The sequence below is a fragment of the Zootoca vivipara genome, chromosome Z1 (assembly GCF_965207765.1).
Source record: "Zootoca vivipara chromosome Z1, rZooViv2.hap1.1, whole genome shotgun sequence".
NCBI lineage: Eukaryota > Metazoa > Chordata > Lepidosauria > Squamata > Lacertidae > Zootoca > Zootoca vivipara.
The window spans coordinates 10,242,386-10,263,568 of record NC_142583.1 but is presented as its reverse complement, the minus strand read 5'-3'; the positions used below and the strand labels follow the sequence as shown (position 1 = coordinate 10,263,568).

The following is a 21,183-nucleotide window of genomic DNA, read 5'->3' as shown; positions in this document are numbered from 1 at the left end:
CAAACTCCGGCCCTCCAAATGTTTTGGACTACAATTCCCATCATCCCTGACCACTGGTCCTGTTAGCTAGGGATCATGGGAGTTGTAGGCCAAAACATCTGGAGGGCCGCAGTTTGGGGATGCCTGGTATACTCCATGGGTAGGCAAACTAAGGCCCAGGGGCCGGATTCGGCCCAATCTCCTTCTAAATCCAGCACACGGACGGTCCGGGAATCACCCGTGTTTTTACATGAGTAGAATGTGTCCTTTTATTTAAAATGCATCTCTGGGTTATTCGTGGGGCCTTCCTGGTGTTTTTACATGAGTAGAATGTGTGCTTTTATTTAAAATGCATCTCTGGGTTATTTGTGGGGCATAGGATTTTTTTTTCCCTTTTCTTTTCAAAATACAGTCTGGCCCCCCACAAGGTCTGAGGGACAGTGGATCGGCCCCCTGCTGAAAAGGTTTGCTGACCCCTGGTATAATCTCAACCAGCCGCCACCTGCCTACCATCTTACTTACACACAGTCCAAGGGGTGGCACCTTCCTCCCCTTGGAGAATTCAACAGGGAGGAGAATGAAGACACAACTAGAAGTTGGCTTCCCGTGCCTGTCATTGACTTCCTGCCTTCTGTCTGACCAGTTCCAATAATCACCAGCCACCACAGGATATGAGTAATGCACAGAGTTGTATTGAAAGTAGTGGACATGCCCTAGGGGTAAATAATGGAATGATATACCTGTAAAATAGAAATTTTTATTAGTTGTATTTTAAAAGCTTTTTTCTGTTTATTTATGGAAGATGCTAGAGTTTTTGAGTAATGCATTCTATGAAAATGAATGATGCAGAAGTTTTGAAAACTGTAATTTTGTAAAAATTTCTATCCTGTCCTTTGCCCTAAAGAAGCCCAGGATGGCAAACAGCAAAACACTGCATTTAAAAAAATAATAAAACAATTAAAAACTCAAATTTTGCCACCGCTAATAATGTCACACCAGCAATGAACAGTGTATTTTAGTAATCAGTAAACAGGAATATTGCTAAATTCCTCCTGAATGTCAATAATGAGTGAGGAATATTAATACTGAGATCAACAGACACATCACCACCAGGGATGACATGCCATAAAGATGGAACCACTACGAAAAATCATGATTCGGTAATTCTTACATATATCATGCATTTATATGACTTAAATGAGATTTCATGCTAAGAAGTTTAACTTGTTGTACCTATAAGATATGTCAACTTTTATCTCTTTCTTTAGCCTTGTGTTCAGTCGTGGCAGTAGCAGGATTAAAGGCAATACAGCATAATGAAAATAAATTTGTGTGTGATTGAGTTGAGTTGTGTTGTAGGATGGCGCCCTCTTGTGATACATAGAAGTATTCAACACACACTGCAGGCAGCATTGCTGAACGGCATCATGAAGCAAAAATATTTCCTGTTTGAAAACAAATATATTTACATCACTAAATTCTGAGCACATTAATTCCACGTGATATGTTGTCAAATTATGATCGGGCCACAGATCTTCAAATTCTAAAAAAAAACAACAACACTGATCCCGTGCAAGGGATATACTCAAAACTACAAGAAAACAAGATTAGGACAACTTTAAAACTCAATTTTAATTTCCAGTCGTTAAAAATATAGCAATACAGGGAGGGGATGCACAAAACTAATAATTAAGAGGGGGAATGGAAAACCTTAGCATCATGGGTGTAGCCAAGAGGGGTAGCTGCCCCTCCCTAAATCAATAAAAATCAATACAGTAAAACTAACTGAGGTTCTACTCCAACAAAAGCCTACCCCCCCCAAATAAAAATCATGACTATGCCAATGCTTAGCATCCTTTAAGGATTCTGTCCACATGACCACTACACCCTGGGCACTTTTTGCTCATTTTGACGATCTTTTCAGACTAACGACTGAAAGCTCCTTGACAAAGTTTTCATTCAAATACACTCCAAACAAGACTTGGCGGCACCTTTTGTCTGCAGTACTTCCATCTGTTCTCTGTCCAGCCCCCTTCTTTAAAATGTTTGGCCTGAGAAGGAGACCTGTGAAATCTGAAAGGTTGCTCACTGTTGGTAACTTTGCCCAGCCCTGGACAAGATATAAAGCGATCAACAAATGCAATAAATTGCTGTGAACAGCCGTGAAATCTACTGATGAAGGGTTTAATAAATGAAATAAATAATAATAGTATTGCTACGGGAGTTTCTCTGCACCAAGGCTAAGGGAACCAGTAGGAGGGACCCACTGGCCCTCCAGATGTTGTCAAGAGACTCCAAGGATGAAGATACTATATTGTGGTCCAACATCTGTAGAGCGCCATCACTGACCTAACTGCGCGTGCGCAGAACGAAAGCCGCGTTCTGTGGAGCGGCGCCGTTCGGAAAGCGGGAGGCGAATCCCTTCCCCCTTCGTCCTCCTCTCCGATAGGGGGCGCCAGTCGCTCACGTTCTTGTAACGTCGACAGCGCCCCTCTGTCTCACTGCCCCTGACCGACGAAAGCGTCGCGCGCCCCGCGCGCATGCGCCCAGAAACCCAGCCCCCTCCCTCTCGCTCTACCGAGCGCCCGCCTCTTCATTCCCTCGCTTTCCTCCGCCATGAATTCGGAGAACTTCCTGGCCAGCGAGAGGCTCGTGAACGCGGCCTACGTGCGGCAGGGGTCGCAGGGGCGACGCGCGCACGAGCTCCGCTTGCGGGCCTTACTGGAGCAGGTAAAAAGCCGGGCCGTCGGGAAGTTGCTCGTCTTTTCTCCCCGCCACCCAGGGAAAGCGTGAGGTGGGGGCGTGGCCTCGTATCCGGAGGCTCCGCCCTCCCGCCAGCCTGCTTTTCAGGGCACGCCCCCCTGGAGGTGTCATTCTCCTCATGGAACAGGCATAGGCAAACTCTGCCCTCCAGATGTTTTGGGACTACAACTCCCATCATCCCTGACCACTGGTCCTGTTAGCTAGGGATGATGGGAATTGTAGTCCCAAAACATCTGGAGGGCAGAGTTTGCCTATGCCTGTCATGGAACATAGAAGGTAGGGAGCTGCCTAACAACTAAAAGCAAGGTTCTAGTCCTCATGGTCTGAATAAAAGGCTAATTTAAGGAGGAATGTAGTTGCCTGATACTATCTGACTTTTAGGAGACATCTGAAGGCAACCCTGTTTAGGGAAGTTTTTAATGTTTGATGTTTTATCATGTTTTTAATATTCTGCCGGGAGCTGCCCAGAGTGGTTGGGGAAACCCAGCCAGATGGGCAGGGTAAAAATAATAAAATATTATTATTACTGAGTCATTTAGTCCATCTAGCCCAGTATTGTCCACACTAGCTAGCAGCAGCTCTCCAGGGTTTAGACTCAACCTGGAGGTGCCATCAGGGACTCAACATGGCAAGACAGGCATTCTGCCACTGAGCTACGGCTCTTAGGCAGCCCTGGGCACAAAAGGACACCCCACCCCAGCTGTTCCATTTCAGAGCGTGGTTGCGGTGGGAGCGCCTCTGATTCAGTGGTGTAAAACTCTGGAGGCCAAAGGTGTAAAACTCTGGAGGTTGGAAGCTTCCCGCTGGTGCCTTGGCATAGTTTTAGGTACTGGCAGCCTTTGTCTCTTGGCAGTTAAGGGCAATTTACTCTGCCACACCTCCATCCAACACACTTTTGAAGTGTGTGACCCCACCCCCTCAAAAAAGAACCCCAGGAACTGTAGTTTTTTAAGGGTTCGGGATCTTGTAGCTCTGTGAGTGGGCAGCTATAGTGGGCAGCTATAGTTTCTCAAGGCTCTTTGGGGGAAGTCATGTGCTTTAAATGCTTGTTGGGTGCTCTTTAAATGTATGGTATGGATCTGATAATTGTCTACTCATAGAAGAAGCACACTACGAACAGTGAGGAGTTTTGTATCGTGTGTATTTTTTGATTTTCCATACCTAGCAAGACCCATCAAGATGCATAGGAGGAAAGGCAGGAAGTAATAATGCCTTATTTTTGGCAGAATTGTCAGAAACCTTTGTTCTGACTTGTTAGTTACCTCTGTTAGGTTTGGCCAGCTTAATATGTAACCTAATACTATTGAGTAAGCATTCATAGAAAGTCCCACTGAATTTGCTTGCTTATTCCCTACATACCTAAGACACTTTAATGAAGAAAATAACCTTGGATAATTTGCACAATCCTCAAAATAATGTGTGATCTCCATATGCACACTTAATTGTGAACATAGCTGGAGATAGCGTTAAGTTCATCCTTGTGTTTCTGGATTAGGTTTCCCTGTTAGCTTTGAAATTCAAGCAAAAGTGGTAGCTATATATTGGAAATGGTGCCTCAGTTCAGACAGTTTTTCACTATTTTCTAAACAAACTGTGGTTAAAATGAGCCATTATAACTGTGGTTATAATGAGCCATAGAAGGGAGTTCGAAATTTGCATTTGAGAGAGGGAAAGGATGTGTGTAAACCTGCTGCATGTTCACCTCCAAACTATGGGTACAGCACCTCAAATGAGCCAGTGTTGCAATCCTGCAAGGCAAATAGTGTGAGTTTGAACACCTTGATATTTTTCTGCATGAAACTAAATGACATTGGTGGGTTTAAAAATAAGTTTCTTTGCAGTACTTTGCAATAATAGGGAACTTTTCAATTAAAAACATGTTGTTGTTTTTTCAAGTTACAGTTTCATTTTTCCTTATTCTAGTTTAGCTTATCTAAGAAAATGAAACAACAACAATGTGTGAATGTATGTACCTTAACTGTATTGCATTTAATTGTACTGTTTTCTGAAGGGCAAATGTCCTGAAGATGGATGGGATGAAAGCACTATTGAACTTTTTCTCCATGAACTGGCAATTATGGACAGCAATAATTTCCTAGGCAACTGTGGTGTGGGTGAGAGGGAAGGGAGAGTGGCATCAGCGCTAGTAGCCCGCCGGCATTACAGGTAAATATGGCTTTTTTAATGCGACAAGTGACTTATTTCTCTTTTATACTTGTTTTCCCCCCATGAAGGAATGTGCATAACTAGGTAACAACTAGACCTTATATTCCCCAAAATGAGGGCTCTGCCATTGTATTGCTATATGTTTATGGGTGCTAGATTATACTGGTAATTAAGGTTTGGGGTGTGAAAGCTAGTTTTCTTGGAGGTGATAGCTAGACACAGACCCAGCGTGTATCTAAGCCAGGGGTCGGCAAGGTTTACCGGCCATGGGCAGGATCACTCCCATGGAGATCATCCGTGGGCCGGGCCGGCGCAGCGCGACACCAGAAATCACATCTGCATGTTCACGGCGCCGGAAATCGCTTCTGTGCATGCTCAGACACCAGAACATGCCTGCGTTGGCGCCTGGACATGCGCAAACGCAATTTCCAGTATCCGCATGTGCGCAGATGCAATTTCCAGCGCCACTTGGCGAGCCTCCATGCCGTGCTGTGACAGTTTAGCGCAGTGCGCAGGGGACTCGCCGAGCAAGCAGCTCAGTTTGGGGGCAGCTTGTGGGCTGGTAAAACGGTCTTCGTGGGTCGCATCCGGTCCATGGGCCGACCCCTGATCTAAGCCATGCACTAGACCTTGTTAAGCCAAGTATAAAAGCTAACTCAAATAATTTCCTTTTGAGGTGTTAGCCTAGGGATGAACCATTTAGGCAACACAAAGGATCGAAAGCATATCTCACTTGGAAATGAGTGGGTTTCCTTCCTTCCTCAAAGAAGTTTAGTTTAAAAGACAATGCTGGTGTTTTAGGAAAGGTTACAGTTTAGAATGGCAGTTGGGAGTTAAGCAACAGAGTTACTCGGCAGTGGGCTGGAGAGAGAGTCAGAAAGCAGGATGCCCATGTCTTAATCCAACACAGACTATGGAGAAGCCATAACCTCTTGCATTGCAATGCTGGAGATTCCTCTATGGTAGTCTTACGTTGTAAATATGTGCTTGGAAATTAAACAAAGGGTCTGCTGGTTTCTCTTTAAGGTTTCCAGACTCAAAAGAGAGCAGGGCAATTAAAGGCAAAGAAGTCCTGTCCTCTATTGAGTCTGGCAACCCTAACTGTATACCTGTTCTCTATTATCCTAAACAATAAGAGTGGGTTCATGGTTCCTGAAAAGAGAGACCATAATTACAGACAGGTCCTTTTCTCAGATGTTGTGTTCCTAATGCAAGTAGATTGCTTGTAAGAGCAGGATTTTATATCTTTTCGAACATATGAACCCCTGCTTGGTATGCTAAAAATGTGAAAATAATTTCTTTGCTGCTATGTTAACAAATATTAGCATAGTGAAATTGAATTTTTGGATGAAGAAATAAATGATGTATTCTTCTCTTCCACTTCAGCTTAATTAGTTTTACAGTGGAACATTTACCCTTCACCAGCACACTAATCAGAATTTCTTCTATCCCATATATTAGAACAAAAACATATTAAACATCAGTTACATGTATATATTGAATTATGGGAGTCGCATTTTTAAATGACCCTTATGACAGATTAATTGCGGCTAACATGAACAAAAGCCCATTAAAATTGATTTTATTCAAATGAAGCACAGCTTATGGGCAAACTCAGCTTTTAAGGGCCTAAAGTCCCAGGTCATCTGGCACTTGATTGAGCTGTTGTATAATTTACAGCCAACACATTTTTAAATATAAGCTTACTTTGCTGCTCCAAACAGTATGCATTTGTTGTTCCAGCTGTCATATCAGTAAAGTAAGAATTATAATTCTTACAGTGTTGGAATAATTGTAAGTGATAGAATGACCAAAGAGCTCCATGTTTTTTAGCATGGCCACTCCTTATATGTGGTTGCCCTCACCTAAGTCTTCTGTGTGTGTTAGAGAACTGGGGAAAATGGGACCAATAGGTCTCCTTTCCTGCTTGGCTTTGCAGAAGGCAGAATCAATGCAGAGACCTATTTTGCTTCTGTCCCCTTTGCAAGGAACCTCCCTGTGAAATGGAACGACACATCCTCTGAATTCAGGTCCTCTGGCATGCACAGAGGACTTTGACAGAGCTCGGGGTCTTGTTTTACCTTGCACAGCTGCTTAAGGAAGGCAAACATTGGGTTGAGGGACTTGTAATGTTTGGAATGTATTGAGGAACCATCAACTGCAAGAGTATCCTGTAGGAGCGGGAGACAGGGAACCTAGACAGTTTGTTTCATTCTGTGTCATGTAACCATGGAAGAGATATTGGCCACAGATCATGGTTAAGACCAGGCACCCCCAAACTTTGGCCCTCCAGATGTTTTGGACCACAATTCCCATCTTCCCCGTCCACTGGTCCTGTTAGCTAGGGATCATGGGAGTTGTAGGCCAAAACATCTGGAGGGCCACAGTTTGGGGGTGCCTGGTTAAGACAAAGAGACCTTAATCATGAACCTTGGCTCAGCTGGCATGGCACTCTGTGCTAAAAGGACCGCCAAGTAGCAAAGTGAATGCAAACTCCTCTACTGGAGTCAGCATGTTCACGTGGTGCAGGTAAACCAGAGTTTAGCATACCATGATAATGCAAACCAGGTCACTGGGGCCTTCCAGGAGCTCAGCATATCCTATCGTGTTTGCAGTCCAGGGCAGGCAGCAGAACTGGCTAAATTGCCAAGCTGCCATAGACAGCTGTTGGCTGCCTTCGAGTTGGTGGGTCGCAAGTTATGTAGGTCTAAATAACGGTAGATACAATAACTGAATTTACAGTAAGTCACATATTTTGAGGGTTAATGCCAGCACAATTCATGAAGTTGGTTCTAACTAAGTCATGGTGCAAGACTCTTTATCTGAGTATCGGTATTTTTATGTTAAAAGTTGCATTTCCCTCCCAACCTTCTGTTTCGTTTCCAGGTTGATCCATGGGATTGGAAGGTCAGGCGATATTTCTGCTGTTCAGCCAAAAGCTGCAGGCTCCAGTCTCTTGAACAAACTTACTAATTCAATTGCCTTGGATATTATAAAACTTGCCGGTAAGTGCGGAGCTAAGTGCATGTGTTCGCTTACAGGCACTTGCAATATTTTAAGAGCATTTGTTTTTCACATCTGATTTTTGTCTTTTACCTGCAGGTGTCAGGACTGCAAGTAGCTGTTTTGTGGTCCCCATGGCAACTGGCATGAGCCTAACATTATGCTTCCTAACCCTGCGGCACAAGAGACCAAAGGCAAAATACATTATCTGGCCCCGTATAGACCAGAAATCCTGTTTCAAGTCAATGATCACTGCAGGTAAAAGGGTTTGGGTGGAGCGCTGAGGATTCTTGTTGCTTGCTTAGCACAAGCGTTGAACATGTTGTTTGATTCTTGGTAAACCTCTAGCTGTTGATGCCTTCCTGGGACTGCAATAAAAGGAGGGGGGCTTGTCAAATACCTTGCAGTACATGACTAGAGGTTTTGTTTTCATTTGTTTTTTGCATGGAAGGTCAGAAATTGTGTAGTCCTGCAATATATATAACTTACTGGAAGCCTGAAACAAGCTATGATTTTAAGTAATTCTATGCAAAATTCACTTTCCTTCCTTCTCTTCTTCTATAGTTTTCTGGCTTCCCAGTTATCTTTGAAACACACAGACTCTTTTGTCCCTGGGTCATGTGTGAGGATTTTTCTAAAGCCACACAAACCTTACACTTCTCGGCAGAAATCATACTGATTTTCAATATTCTATTGCTCACCTTCTATTTGAAGTGTGAGAATGTTTGTGAACATTCTTGTAGCATCCTAGCAGCTTGTCCAGAGGCTGATTAAGAACTTGCAGACAAACAACTGTAGTAGAGATCCACAAAATCTGCAATAGCTGCTAAGAAGGAAAATAGCCAATAAGCTCCCGAAAGGATAACTTACAAAAAGTCTGTGAATTTTTTTTGAGATTTACGGCAAGTGTGATGTAAGCTGCCTCAACACCTTTACTATATTCTGCAGCATTTCTTTTCAGAGTGTTCAACCACTGTTGACACACTTAGAATATTATGTCCATCTTCCAGGTTTTTTTTGCTGGAAGCTGGACGTTCACTCCGTCTTGCGGGACATTGTGCTAACAATATTTTAAAAGTTTAGTCTAGAGAGAGTAGCCCTGTCTGCTATATCTTACGTTTGAATGTCAGGTCTTTCTCTTAATTTTAATTTTCCGTGGGATGTTGAATGACGAGTGCTAGTGAGATAATTTCCTGGACTGATGATACAATACCAGTTTATTTATTGATATGCATAGTGATTAATACTAAAGTTTAATACTAATTTTAATAGAATAGTTGTCTCTGTAGTGAGCAATGAGAATAAAATCAAACAAAGGAGGCACACTGGGGATAGAGTGAAGATTAAATTGTTAAGATTAAATTGTAGGAGAATCTAGGATGCGCACTCATACATTGTTTTTGTTGACCGGACTAGGTTTTGAGCCTGTGGTGGTAGAAAATGTATTAGAAGGTGACGAGCTGCGTACAGACCTCAAGGCAGTGGAAGCTATAATCCAGGACCTTGAGGCTGATAATATACTCTGTGTTCATTCTACCACATCATGTTTTGCTCCAAGGGTGCCTGACAGGTAAATAAAGCAACATGTAAACTTTTGGTAGCTATAATTTATATTGACTTTGAGGGTAGTAATGATGCTACTGCCTGTGATTGACTAAGCTTCCCTAATGTCCAAGAGGGATCAGACAACGGAGAAGGGTCTCTGGCTGTCATTGGTTGAGCTTCTCATGTCCTAGAATGAGTCACCGCAGGCAGAGGTACAGGAGGCAATAGAAAAGAGAGAGACAGGATCGTGAGCAGGCTTCAAAGTAATGGAAGCAGTGTTAGGGAGATGGGGATGGGAACTAAGAAAGAAAGAATGGGAATTGTCCAGAGCTGCGAGAAGGACCAAGAAACACGCTTTATCCAGGAAGGAAAGTGGAGAGAAAGTTGGCAGAAACAAGAGGTTCACGTGGCCAGGAACTCAGGAAGGAGGAAGGTTTAAATCAGGGGTTGGCAAACTATGGCCCGGGGGCCAGATGCGGCCCCCCAGGCTCGTAGATCCGGTCCGCGGACTCTGCCACCTGCCCGGTCAGTCCCCGCGCGCTGCAGATGCCTCGCCATGCAGGGACTGACTTCCGCGACGCTGGCACGGCTTCTGGGCAGGCGGCGACACTGGCATGGCTTCGAATTCGCTGCAGGAAGCTTCCAAAGCCTCACCGCCCCCGTGCTGAGGTAAACCCAGTGTGGCCATGGACGGGGAGGCCGGCAGGCCCATGGCAGGTCTGTGGGCATCGTGATGGGCGTGTCGCAGGGCTTCAACTGGAGCTTGGTGCGCCTGCTGGCCCTGCGCCTGGTGCCTGGCTCGGCGCTGCTGGTGGTGGCGCACTTGGCGGCCGCGCTGGAACAGATGGAGGGTGAGCTGTGTGCTGCCTGCCTGGCACTCCATGTGCACCGACCTGTCCTCGGATGACAGGCCACAGCACGTGGTGCATGCTGCCTGGGAGCTCCGCGGGGACAGGCCGATGGAGCAGCTGCTGCTTATCAACAACGTCAGTGAGTGGGCGGTGCCGAGACGCGCTCCTGAGCGCGTGCAGAGTGCGTTTCTCCTCCAGGTCCAGAGGCAGCTGCGGGACCAGCTTGCAGGGTATTTATATTTTTCAAAATATAGTCCGGCCCCCCCACAAGGTCTAAGGGACTGTGGACTGTCCCCCTGATGAAAAAGTTTGCTGACCCCTGGTTTAAATGTTAACAGATGTAATTGACACAGTCTGCCAGATATTTGGTGGAGGTCTATGATTGAGATATGTTTTATGGTCTGGTTTTAAGCTGACTGTATCCTTGCTAGAGTGAGAGTTCAACCACAAGACTAGGGGAATCTCTTTGTACAGCTCTTATGATACTATTCTAGACTACAGGTAAGGAATGTTTGAATGCTCTCTCATATTAAAGCGAAACCTCCTGCACTTAAAAAGCTAGCATTTTATAGGTAAGGTTCTGTTGCGCTGGCTTATTTGTGCAGAGAAATCTTAAATGTCAGAATAATGCAATATTTGCATATTAGTCTTCAACAATTCATGGAAAGACAGGAGGGAGTTCCTGACTAGGATATGAATATTACCAGGTGGAACAAAAGTCAGACAAACGATTTTTTATCATACCTGCTTTAGATTAATGATCCTCCACAACTGTACTTTGGAGTAAAGTTATTCTTGCAAATTGCTTTTCCTGAGGGTCTCTAATTAGGATGGATATCATCTTTAGCTGTTAGAATTATTTGATAAGCAACTTCTTTAATGTCTACTGTTTCTGCTACCTCTCTGTTGATGTTCATTTGGTAAGCTTATAGGAAGTGTTGACTAACTGTGCAATCCTAATCATGTCTACTCTGAAGTAAGTAAGTTCTGTTGAATTCAGTGGGGCTCACACCTGCGTAGGTGGAGCTAGGATTGCAGCCTAAGCCATTCCATTCCAAGCAGTTAAAACAACAGTAATTAACAATATTTTTAATTCCGTAAAAACTCATTTTGTGAACTCTTCATCTGTGGCTGTCAGCAAAAAATTGTTTGAAACACATTTGAACTCCACAAAATATAACACTGTATTTTCTACTCAAAGTTGAACCATATTCCAATTTTGTGGGTAAATGATTTGGGCTTGTGGATGTGAGACAAAGAGTCGGCTGAGAAACTAATAAATTGTGATTGCGATTGCAGAGGGTAAGAAAATTTATCCTCTAAATTGGATTGTCTTTCAAGTAGTGGTGGTGGTGGTAAAAATGATCTGTGGTATAAACTGTGTAAATAACTTCCTTCATGCATGCAAATATGTATCTGCAGTTATGTAATGAGGAGCACAGGCAAGAGTTTTACAGGTTTAGTGATTTCTATTAACACATTTGAGGTGGCGCTGTGGGTTAAACCACAGAGTCTAGGGCTTGCTGATCAGAAGTTTGGCGGTTCGAATCCCTGCAACGGGGTGAGCTCCCGTTGCTCGGTCCCAGCTCCTGCCCACCTAGCAGTTCGAAAGCACGTCAAAATGCAAGTAGATAAATAGGGACCGCTCCGGCGGGAAGGTAAACGGTGTTTCCGTGCGTTGCTCTGGTTCGCCAGAAGCGGCTTTGTCATGTTGGCCACATGACCCGGAAGCTGTCTGCAGACAAACGCTGGCTCCCTCGGCCTATAGAGCGAGATGAGCGCCGCAACCCCAGAGTCGGACACGACTGGACCTGATGGTCAGGGGCCCCTTTACCCTTTACCTTTATTAACACATTTACCACTGTCACATATTATAGCAATGGTCAAAAGCTTCTCCTAGCGTAAGGTAGTCTTCCTCTCTATTTTTTAGACCTTTATCTTGCCTTACTTCTTCTTTTTTCTTCCTCATTTCCATAATACCTTTTTTATTTTTTCAATTCAGTTGTTTCAAAAAATGGCAGATCCATAGGATTTTGCATCCTGTGATCTTAATCCAGAGTGTTCTGCATATGATCCTTGGCCTAGCTGTATATTATGGGGTAGATAGGATAGTAGCTTTAGACTGCGTCCAAGGAACTTCCAGGGTTTCACAGAAAGCCTAGTGGAAGGGATATTCTCCAGCGAATGTATCAGTTATGACTGACAAGTTTCCCTGCAAAACAGTTTGTGTGCCAGTACCCATCTTCTCCCACAGTGCATCATAGCTGCCAAGTATCCCGTATCCGCCGGGAAAACCCCTTTTTTCTCACCGTTTCCCGGCGGTCTCCCGTTTGGCAGAGAATCCCGGCATTGTCCCTTAAATTCGATTCTTCCTGGCGGCCATTTTTCTGGTGCCGCTTTGCCCTTCTATGGGCACCAGAAAATGGCGGCGCCGGCGCCGGAAGTCGCTTCCGCGCATGACCGGAAGTTGCGTCACGCGACTTCCGGTGGTACTTCGCCCTTCTATGGGCATCAGAAAATGGCGGCGCCGGCGCCGGAAGTCACTTTTACGTGTTTCCGGTCATGCGCGGAAGCGACTTCCAGCGCTGGCGCCGCCATTTTCTGGTGCCCATAGAAGGGCGAAGCGCCACCGGAAGTTGCGTCACGCAACGTCCGGTCGTGCGCGCGCTGCCGATCCCGGATCTTTACGATCCGGACTTGGCAGCTATGCAGTGCATGGGTGTGTGGGTGTCTGGTATGTCCAAAATTTCATGGCAGGGAAGCTAGGAAAGTATTTGCTAAAGGCAAAAAGTTTGAAAATGTAGGGGAAAGATGATAAAGATCAACTGAAACAGCAACCCCACCCCCCAAGCATTGAACTGTTGGATTGTGACCTCAGTGTCAAGTACTAGTTGGAATTTGCAGTCCTCCTCTAGAAGTCTTTGCATTTAGAAATATAAGGTAAAGGTACCCCTGACCTTTAGGTCCAGTTGCAGATGAGTCTGGGGTTGCACGCTCATCTCGCTCTATAGGCCGAGGGAGCCGGCTTTTGTCCGCAGACAGCTTCTGGGTCATGTGGCCAGCATGACTAAGCTGCTTCTGGCGAACCAGAGCAGCGCACGGAAACGCTGTTAACCTTCCCGCCAGAGCGGTACCTATTTATCTACTTGCACTTTGACATGGTTTCGAACTGCTAGGTGGGCAGGAGCTGGGACCCAGCAACGGGATTTCACCCTGTCGCGGGGATTCGAACCGCCGACCTTCCGATCGGCAAGCCCTAGGCTCTGTAGTTTAACCCATAGCGCTACCCATGTCCTATTTAGAAATATAGTCAAATATAAAAGTTGAACTTCTGAGTAAGAATCTTTTTTTTCTTTTACTGTAAATTAGTTTCGGCTAGACTGAATTGGTTTTTTAAATATATTGTTGACTTATTGATTTAATATACATTTGTACAAGTATGTGGTAAAAGGATATAAAGGTAAAGGTAAAGGGGCCCCTGACCATCAGGTCCAGTCGTGTCCAACTCTGGGTTTGCGGTCTAATAATTCTGTCTTTGTGCCGTGAATGTTGTCTAAACTGAGTTGGAATTTTTTTTCTAAATTGAACCAGGGATGTGAAAATAAAAATAACCTAATCTCAGGCCATTGCAATTTGCCGTTCATTTCTCTGCTGCCAGTACATTGTTGTGCGCTGTCTCATTCCTGAAACTATGAATTTAAAATATTCAATGGCATTTGAAGGGCCTTTTTTTAATTAAAGGGCTGCTGTCAACCCCTGAAGGTCACACATTTATCTTTTCAACAGGATTGCCCCCATTGCTGCAACCTTAGAAAATATATTTCAACTTTGCTATAACTTTTTGTCTAGGTATCAGATGAAATGGCATTTCCTTTTATAACTTTTATGTGGTCATTTCTTCCAGCACTATTCCTTTGCATGCAAAGACTATTTAAACCCCCATGTTAGGGACCCCTGCCCGAGGAAAGTGCAGGCATAATTGTATTACTTCCTCCAAAGTTTCAGACTTCATAGAATTATTTCTCGGGAGCACCTATCTCCTCGCTCACTTGTTCTACCCTTAGACTGCAATCCTATACAGTATTCACTTACTTAGGAGTAAGCCCCATTGAACTCTTCCTTCTCAGTAAGCATGTATAAGATCACACAATTACAATGCAAACCATCTTTTCCAAACACTTGTGAGATAGCAATGCAATGGCATACATACATATGAAATACCCACAATGGCTTTTAAAACACTGTGTTGTAACTGAGCAAATGCTTTCCCCATGACCTTTGCTAGGACCACCATGAATCAAATTGTTTCGAGGGCTGGATTTGACTCAGGATTGCTAGCCCTGTTTGTAAACCGTCAAATGGGCCTGTGCATTATGTATGCAACAGGCTTAGGAAAGGCAGAGAGGAAGAGAGGTGCCTTTCTTAAAAACATTGCTGTAGTGTAGCTCTTATGTGGTACATTCCAGCTCAGTCCCTGAGATCATCTGGCAAAGCAATGTTTCAGAACCTCAGCTGGCTTCATTTGGAAGTTGGGCATTTAGTGTTGCTACTTGCTGGTCCCACATTGTGCAATTCTATTTTAGAAGAGACTCAGCTGTCATTCTCACTGCTAATTTCCAGGCGGCTTTTGAAGACGTTTTTTATGCCAGCACGCCTGTTCAGTTTTTAAAACGTTTTCAATACGAGCCACTCATTTCTATGCTTATTTTCTATTGTTTTGATAGTACTTTATGTTTCATTGTGCTTGCAAATATTGTTTAACGCCACCTTGGCTCTTGTATGGGTGGCGGCTGTCTATAAATATTTTTATAAACAAAGGAGGTGCCTATCTATATAAAATAAAGCACACAGCAGATGGTTTTAAAACATCCTTTTCCTCCTGCATTTCACTTTAAATATGTTTGAGAGTCGCCCTTTGAATCTCTTCGAACTCTGGCATCTCTGCAACCTTGCTGTTCAGAGCTCCTGCAACCAAGAGCAAAAGTAATTGAGGTTCGTGCAAGGAGGGCATCCTAGTCTATAACATCAGACTTAACGATTGCTGCCTGAACTCCCAGACCATTAAATGTCAAGGAAGGCGGTGGTTCAGTTGCTATGCAGCCGCCTACCTTGCATTGGCTTCTGAAGCAGGGCGTGCTTAGTAAATGGGCTGTAACATTTTTTAAAACTATAATATTTGGAATGTTTTGACTTGGGGTTGACACTGGTTTGTAGGCAAGCACTGATCACCCCACACTTTGGGAAAAGGAGGAGGGAGCAGGCATGTGAACCTGCAGCTTGTGTCTGCTTCTTGTTAAACTGCCACCATACTGCAGTTTGGCATTGTGTCTGAACATTACTGGGCTACAATGAGCTTCATAGCTGCACGAGGATTTGACCCCAAGCCTCTCTGATACATGTTCAACATGCTATCTACTGCACCAGTATTTCCCAGGCTTATAATAATCATGTATCCCTTTTGAGACTTTAGTCTTACCGGTGTACCTCTTTTGCGGCAAAGATAATTTGGGGGATAGTTTTCATAATACTATTTTTTCTCTGATAGTGTGTGGCTGTGTGCTGTGTACCCTTTGGAACCCTTTCTCCTATCCCCCCCCCACTGGTACTTTAAATAATAAGCTGACTTTTGCAGTTCAGACTTTGTAACTCCTCCACTTGCTTCACTACAGTAGTAAAGACCTGCTACAGAACAGAGTGAATTTTGGATTAGTCGCTTGTGCACATAGATTACCAGCTCATTTAAACTAAGGCTGCAGGAAGAGAATGATAATTTTAATTGCTGCCAAATTAGCTGGGATTGGATTTATAGCTCAGGGGCGAGCGGCGCAATTTTTCATCTCTTGGGCCAGGGTGGATTAAAAATGGATGATTTTATATAAATGGATTTTTGAATAAATGAAATTATATCAAGTGCTCCCTAAAATAACTTGGTTTTAAGTTGTATCTGAGTTAGAAAAAAGCCATTAGAATCTACATTTATATTCTCTTAAAACCAAATTCGTTATCCCCCTGCTAAATACAGTGCATTGAACCTAAGCCTGATTTCCTATGTAAAAGAATGAATGAGAAGCAAAAAAAAAGTGTCATGAAGTTGAGCATTACACAGATGGCACAATAGGTTATGAATCGTATTAATTATTGTGCAAATTGTACATATGTAGGCAGTCCAGTAGGCAGGATGTTATGGAGGTACACTGTTCTTGGTAGCACTGCAGCTGTACAGTGACTCAGACAAAACAATTGGGACATCAGTTTTCTTTCCTTCTCCTGTGTGCTCCCCACACTGATTTTGAGGGGTCCCAGGGGGCTGGAGGGGTCAGGTGAAGAAGCACCAATGGAACTGCATACGTAATTGGATATGGCCCTTAATTTCACAGCTGTTCCCGTAACTAGACCTAGATTCTGTAGTATAAAAGACATGGGAGCTGCATCCTAAGATCTTTGGGTACTGTTCAGGTATTTTAGCTGTTCTAGCATTCAATTAGTAGGCATACTTTCCCCCTGCCCCCGAAAATGCCCTAATTAGAAAGTTGAATTTTTTTTTGTTTAAATCATTTCAATATGTCCTGAACTTTTAAATTTTCACAACAGACTTTATATCAGGCATAGGCAAACTCGGCCCTCCAAATGTTTTGGCACTACAACTCCCATCATCCCTAGCTAACAGGACCAGTGGTCAGGGATGGTGGGAGTTGTAGTCCCAAAACATCTGGAGGGCTGAGTTTGCCTATGCCTGCTTTATATGTTTGGTCCCCATTGAGGTCGAAATCTAGATGGATGGGAAGGTTGTGATTTGAAAAGAAAAAAAGAAATGGAATGCCGCTAAATAATTACAACTATCTTTTTCCACTACAGTGGTATCTTGGTTGTTGAATGGCTTGGCTCCCGAGCAAATCAGCTCCCAAACGCCGCAAACCCAGAAGTGAGTGTTCCAGTTTGTGAACGAACTCCTGCACTCAATCGGAAGCCGCGCCTTGGTTTTTGAATGGTTCCGGGAGTCGAATGGACTCCCGGAACAGATTAAGTTCGTCAGCGAAGGTACCACTGTATTGGACCGTAAAATAACTGAATTCTTAGTCCAAATACTGATTAGAAAAATAGATAAGACTGCAACTTTAGCTAACATCTAAATAACTCTTGAACTAATACCATAGTCTCAGCGCTTTGGTCTCAAACAGCGTGAAACTTAGGAAGTTGCAAAAGCATTTGGTGGTATGCTCATCTGTTCAAAGTCAACCCCAAATATGTCATCGGGTTTCCATAATCCCCTTGCGGCTATTTGAACTGTGGTCAAAGTTTCTATCCCATCTTAAGCAGTAGGAGCTCTGCTTTGTTTCCCTTACGTTTCCTTTTAATTCATTTCAGTCTTTCCTCCCAGGTCCCTTCTATTACTTTTCTGTCCTTGATTGTGTTTGCCCAAATTTCAATTTTATATTTGCAGATTGGAAGAATTGGCTGAGATTTGTGCAAGATACGACATCCCCCACATTGTCAATAATGCATATGGAGTCCAGTCCTCCAAATGTATGCATCTCATTCAGCAGGTAAGGGGCATTTACCTCTTATCTTGGACGTTGTGTCTCTAGATTAACCAGAGTTTCACACCAGACTTTGAAACTTGGCGCTTTCTAGCTGGCAATGTTGTGTTTCCCTCTGTTATTTATCTATACTCTCTTACTAGTCACAAATTTTCCTGAGAGAATGGGAGTGGAAGGAGCAGGGACAATAGCTGCTAAAGAGAGAGAAGATAAACCTAGAATGTGGAATGGTCATTCCGTGATCCACACCAGTTTTCTCATTCTTCAGAATTCTGAAGTGTCAGAGCCTGACTTGTGTGAGGAGAGTAAAAGGCTCTTGACCTGGATGGGTTAATAGTGCTCAACAGAAAAGGAGCTGTCATGGTACTTAAAAGCGAATGGGGAAATTAAATTAAATCAAGCACACAGCTTTGGGAGAATATGCTATGCAGTGACTAGATAGCGCAGTGGCTAATGAAATGAGTTGTGAGCCAGGAAATACCTGATGCAAGTTATGGAGTCTGAACTTTTAAAACGCTGCATTTGGAAAAATGTGATTCTTGTCCTGTGGCCAATAAAGGCATATGGCAAAACAAGGGATGCATCAAGATATTTGGAGTGGAGAATTCACCTTGGTGTGGGGTCTGTTTCCCTGTATCCCTTATGTCACAGCACCCACAGACTTGCTTTAGCAAGGAATCCTAGGAAAGCTGCAACCTCTCTTTCTCTTACCTTTTTTTTTTTGCAAAATTTAAATACTGCTTGATTGTAAGGAAACCTTGATAAGTGGTTTACAAAAATATGAAATAAAATGTTAACATTTCAATAAAAAAGTTACATAAAAAGTATTCAAACAGTGCCCATTCCACAGAGTTAGTCCAAGGAGGATGCCATAGTCTTGAAGGCCACAGAGAGACCAAGAAGCAGGAGCAAAATCACACTCAGTTCCACCCCACTCTCTGTAAAGGTCATCCATTAGGATGACTAAGGTTGACTAAGTCCCATGACCAGGCCTGAACCCAGTTTGGAATGGATCTAAATAATCAGTGTCACCCAAGAATGCTTGCAGCTGCTCCTATCCCCCAGCCTTTTCCATGGCCTTCCCCAAGTAAAGGAGTATTTGCAGTTTGTTGTTGTTGTTGTTGTTTAGTCGTTTAGTCGTGTCCGACTCTTCGTGACCCCATGGAGCTGGTCAATAGTTAATCCACTCCAAGGGGTACAGGGCTGGTTTATTTAGGAGAGGCTGTGCTACCATCTTCTTTCAAGGTAGCAGGTACCACACACCCTTCCACAATGAAGCTGTAAGCACCTTCTGATCCAACCCACTCTTCTAGAATTAGAAAGCCAGGGTAGACTCAGAGGACATGTAGCTGGGGATATACCTGAAAGCCCCTTGTCCACATCAACTGCTGAAACTGATCCCACAACACATCACGGACGATGGCATTGGATACTTCATCTGCAACTGTGACAACCGCAGAGCTAAGGTCACTCTGAAGTCAAGCAACTTTATCCTCAAAGTGTGCAGCCACTTGGACACAGCAGGTCCTCAAATGCTCTAACAGCCCCACGGTGGAAGTAAGTAACCTATAAGGTAAAGGTAAAGGGACCCCTGACAGTTAAGTCCACTCACGAACGACTCTGGAGTTGTGGCGCTCATCTCACTTTATAGGCCGAGAGAGCCGGTGTTTGTCCGCTCCGCAGACAGTTTTTCTGGGTCAAGCGGCCAGCATGACTTAAGTCGCTTCTGGCGCAACGGAATACCGACAACAGAGCAGCGCATGGAAACGCCGTTTAGCTTCCCGTCGGAGCGGTACCTATTAATCTACTTGCACTTTTTGGCGTGCTTTTGAACTGCTAGGTTGGCAGGAGCAGGGACTGAGCAACGGGAGCTCACCCTGTCGTGGGGATTCGAGCCGCCGACCTTTTGATTGGCAAGCCCACGGCTCAGTGGTTTAGACCACAACACCACCTGCGTCCCTATAAGTAACCTATAGACTGTCTAAAATAACTCACCAGCCGGCTACAGTGCAGGCTGCAAAATGAGTCTTCTTTGTAGCCTACACTGCATGATTATGTGCACTAACCAGGGTTTGTTTGGCTGCAGAGCAAGTCTTGTGGCCACTTGCTTCATCCAGCTTGCTTCATAGCCCGAAGCTGCCTAGAATACCAAGGAGCCATTTCAGCTCCACAATGCCAAGGGAGTCATTGTTCAGGAGCGATTGTGTCAACCATATTTCATCTCACCATTCCATCGCAAAACCAGGGCTTCTACAGGATCACCAGCTTTCTCCACTGGATGATCCCTCCAGAACATTCAGGAACCCTCAGTTTCCTGAATCAGTCTCCTGGGGAATAGGGCATCTGAATGGGCCCCCACCCTTGCAGGGAGGAATTGCTGCTATCAGTCCAAACTTTGCACATGCACGCATGCACCTGCAATATGATGCCAGGGTATGTGAGGATAATAATATTGACATGAGAGATCTTTTGTAAAGATATATACATGTCTTAAAAGACTGAAAAGGTGCTATATAAATACTAGGTGTTTGTTGTTGTTGTTTATTAATGTGATTCCTGCATATGAATTGGCTTCCATCTTAATTTTTCTAAACCAACGGGCAGCTCAGCCCACAAATCAGTTAACCCAATACTGTATTAAGGCCATTTCGAGCTCTCGGGTATGGTTTCCCCAATTTGGGGGGCTTTTGCCACCAGTACTTCTTCATGCAAAACGACGTCACCATTTGTGAAACTTCCTTTGTTGCAAAATTTGAGCTCCTTCAAATTGTTGAGCTGCTCAGATTTGCCATTGTTGTCTCTGTGTGATTGTGCTGATGTATAGGTTATGGACACACAGCCAGAAGCAGCAGATTGAGTAAACACCTGCCCTTTAGCAGCATGTGATGGGGATGCCTGCTGAGGCAGGAGTCTTGTGCCCCTTTCCAACTGCCTATCTTGAGTATGAGTATAAATACTGTGGAACTTTTCTGCATCAGTAGTCCTTGTCTAGCCATCTGGCTAGCCAGTTTTCACAAGCTTTCTGCTTTCTTGATCTCCCCCCTTCCTCCATTTGGGAGGGTGACCCCTATGTTAAGATAGGCCAGACTTCTTGGGATTTTAGGAATGTGGCTTAGATTGTTGCCGAAATCTGTTTGTTAAGGATATTTTAATGACATACGTAGTTATGGAGTCTGAACTTTTAAAACGCTGCATTTGGGAAAATGCGATTCTTGTCCTGTGGCCAATAAAGGCATATGGCAAAACAAGGAATGCATCAAGATATTTGGAGTGGAGAATTCACCTTGGTGTGGGGTCTGTTTCCCTGTATCCTGACGAGCTGGAATGTGTCCAGAAGA

General features: G+C 44.1%; 1 protein-coding gene across 2 annotated transcripts in view; it reads left to right on the top strand.

The window, feature by feature from the left end:
- Positions 1-2,540: 2,540 nt before the first annotated feature.
- The window catches only part of SEPSECS (Sep (O-phosphoserine) tRNA:Sec (selenocysteine) tRNA synthase), a 33,836-nt gene continuing 15,193 nt past the window's right edge, over positions 2,541-21,183 (top strand). For both annotated transcript variants that reach the window (XM_035112526.3, XM_035112525.3), the window contains exons 1-6: positions 2,541-2,709; positions 4,754-4,908; positions 7,795-7,913; positions 8,011-8,169; positions 9,328-9,481; positions 17,749-17,851. In XM_035112526.3, coding sequence (XP_034968417.3) covers positions 2,596-2,709; positions 4,754-4,908; positions 7,795-7,913; positions 8,011-8,169; positions 9,328-9,481; positions 17,749-17,851 — 804 coding nt within the window. In that variant the 5' untranslated portion in view covers positions 2,541-2,595. The remainder of the gene's footprint in view (positions 2,710-4,753; positions 4,909-7,794; positions 7,914-8,010; positions 8,170-9,327; positions 9,482-17,748; positions 17,852-21,183) is intronic.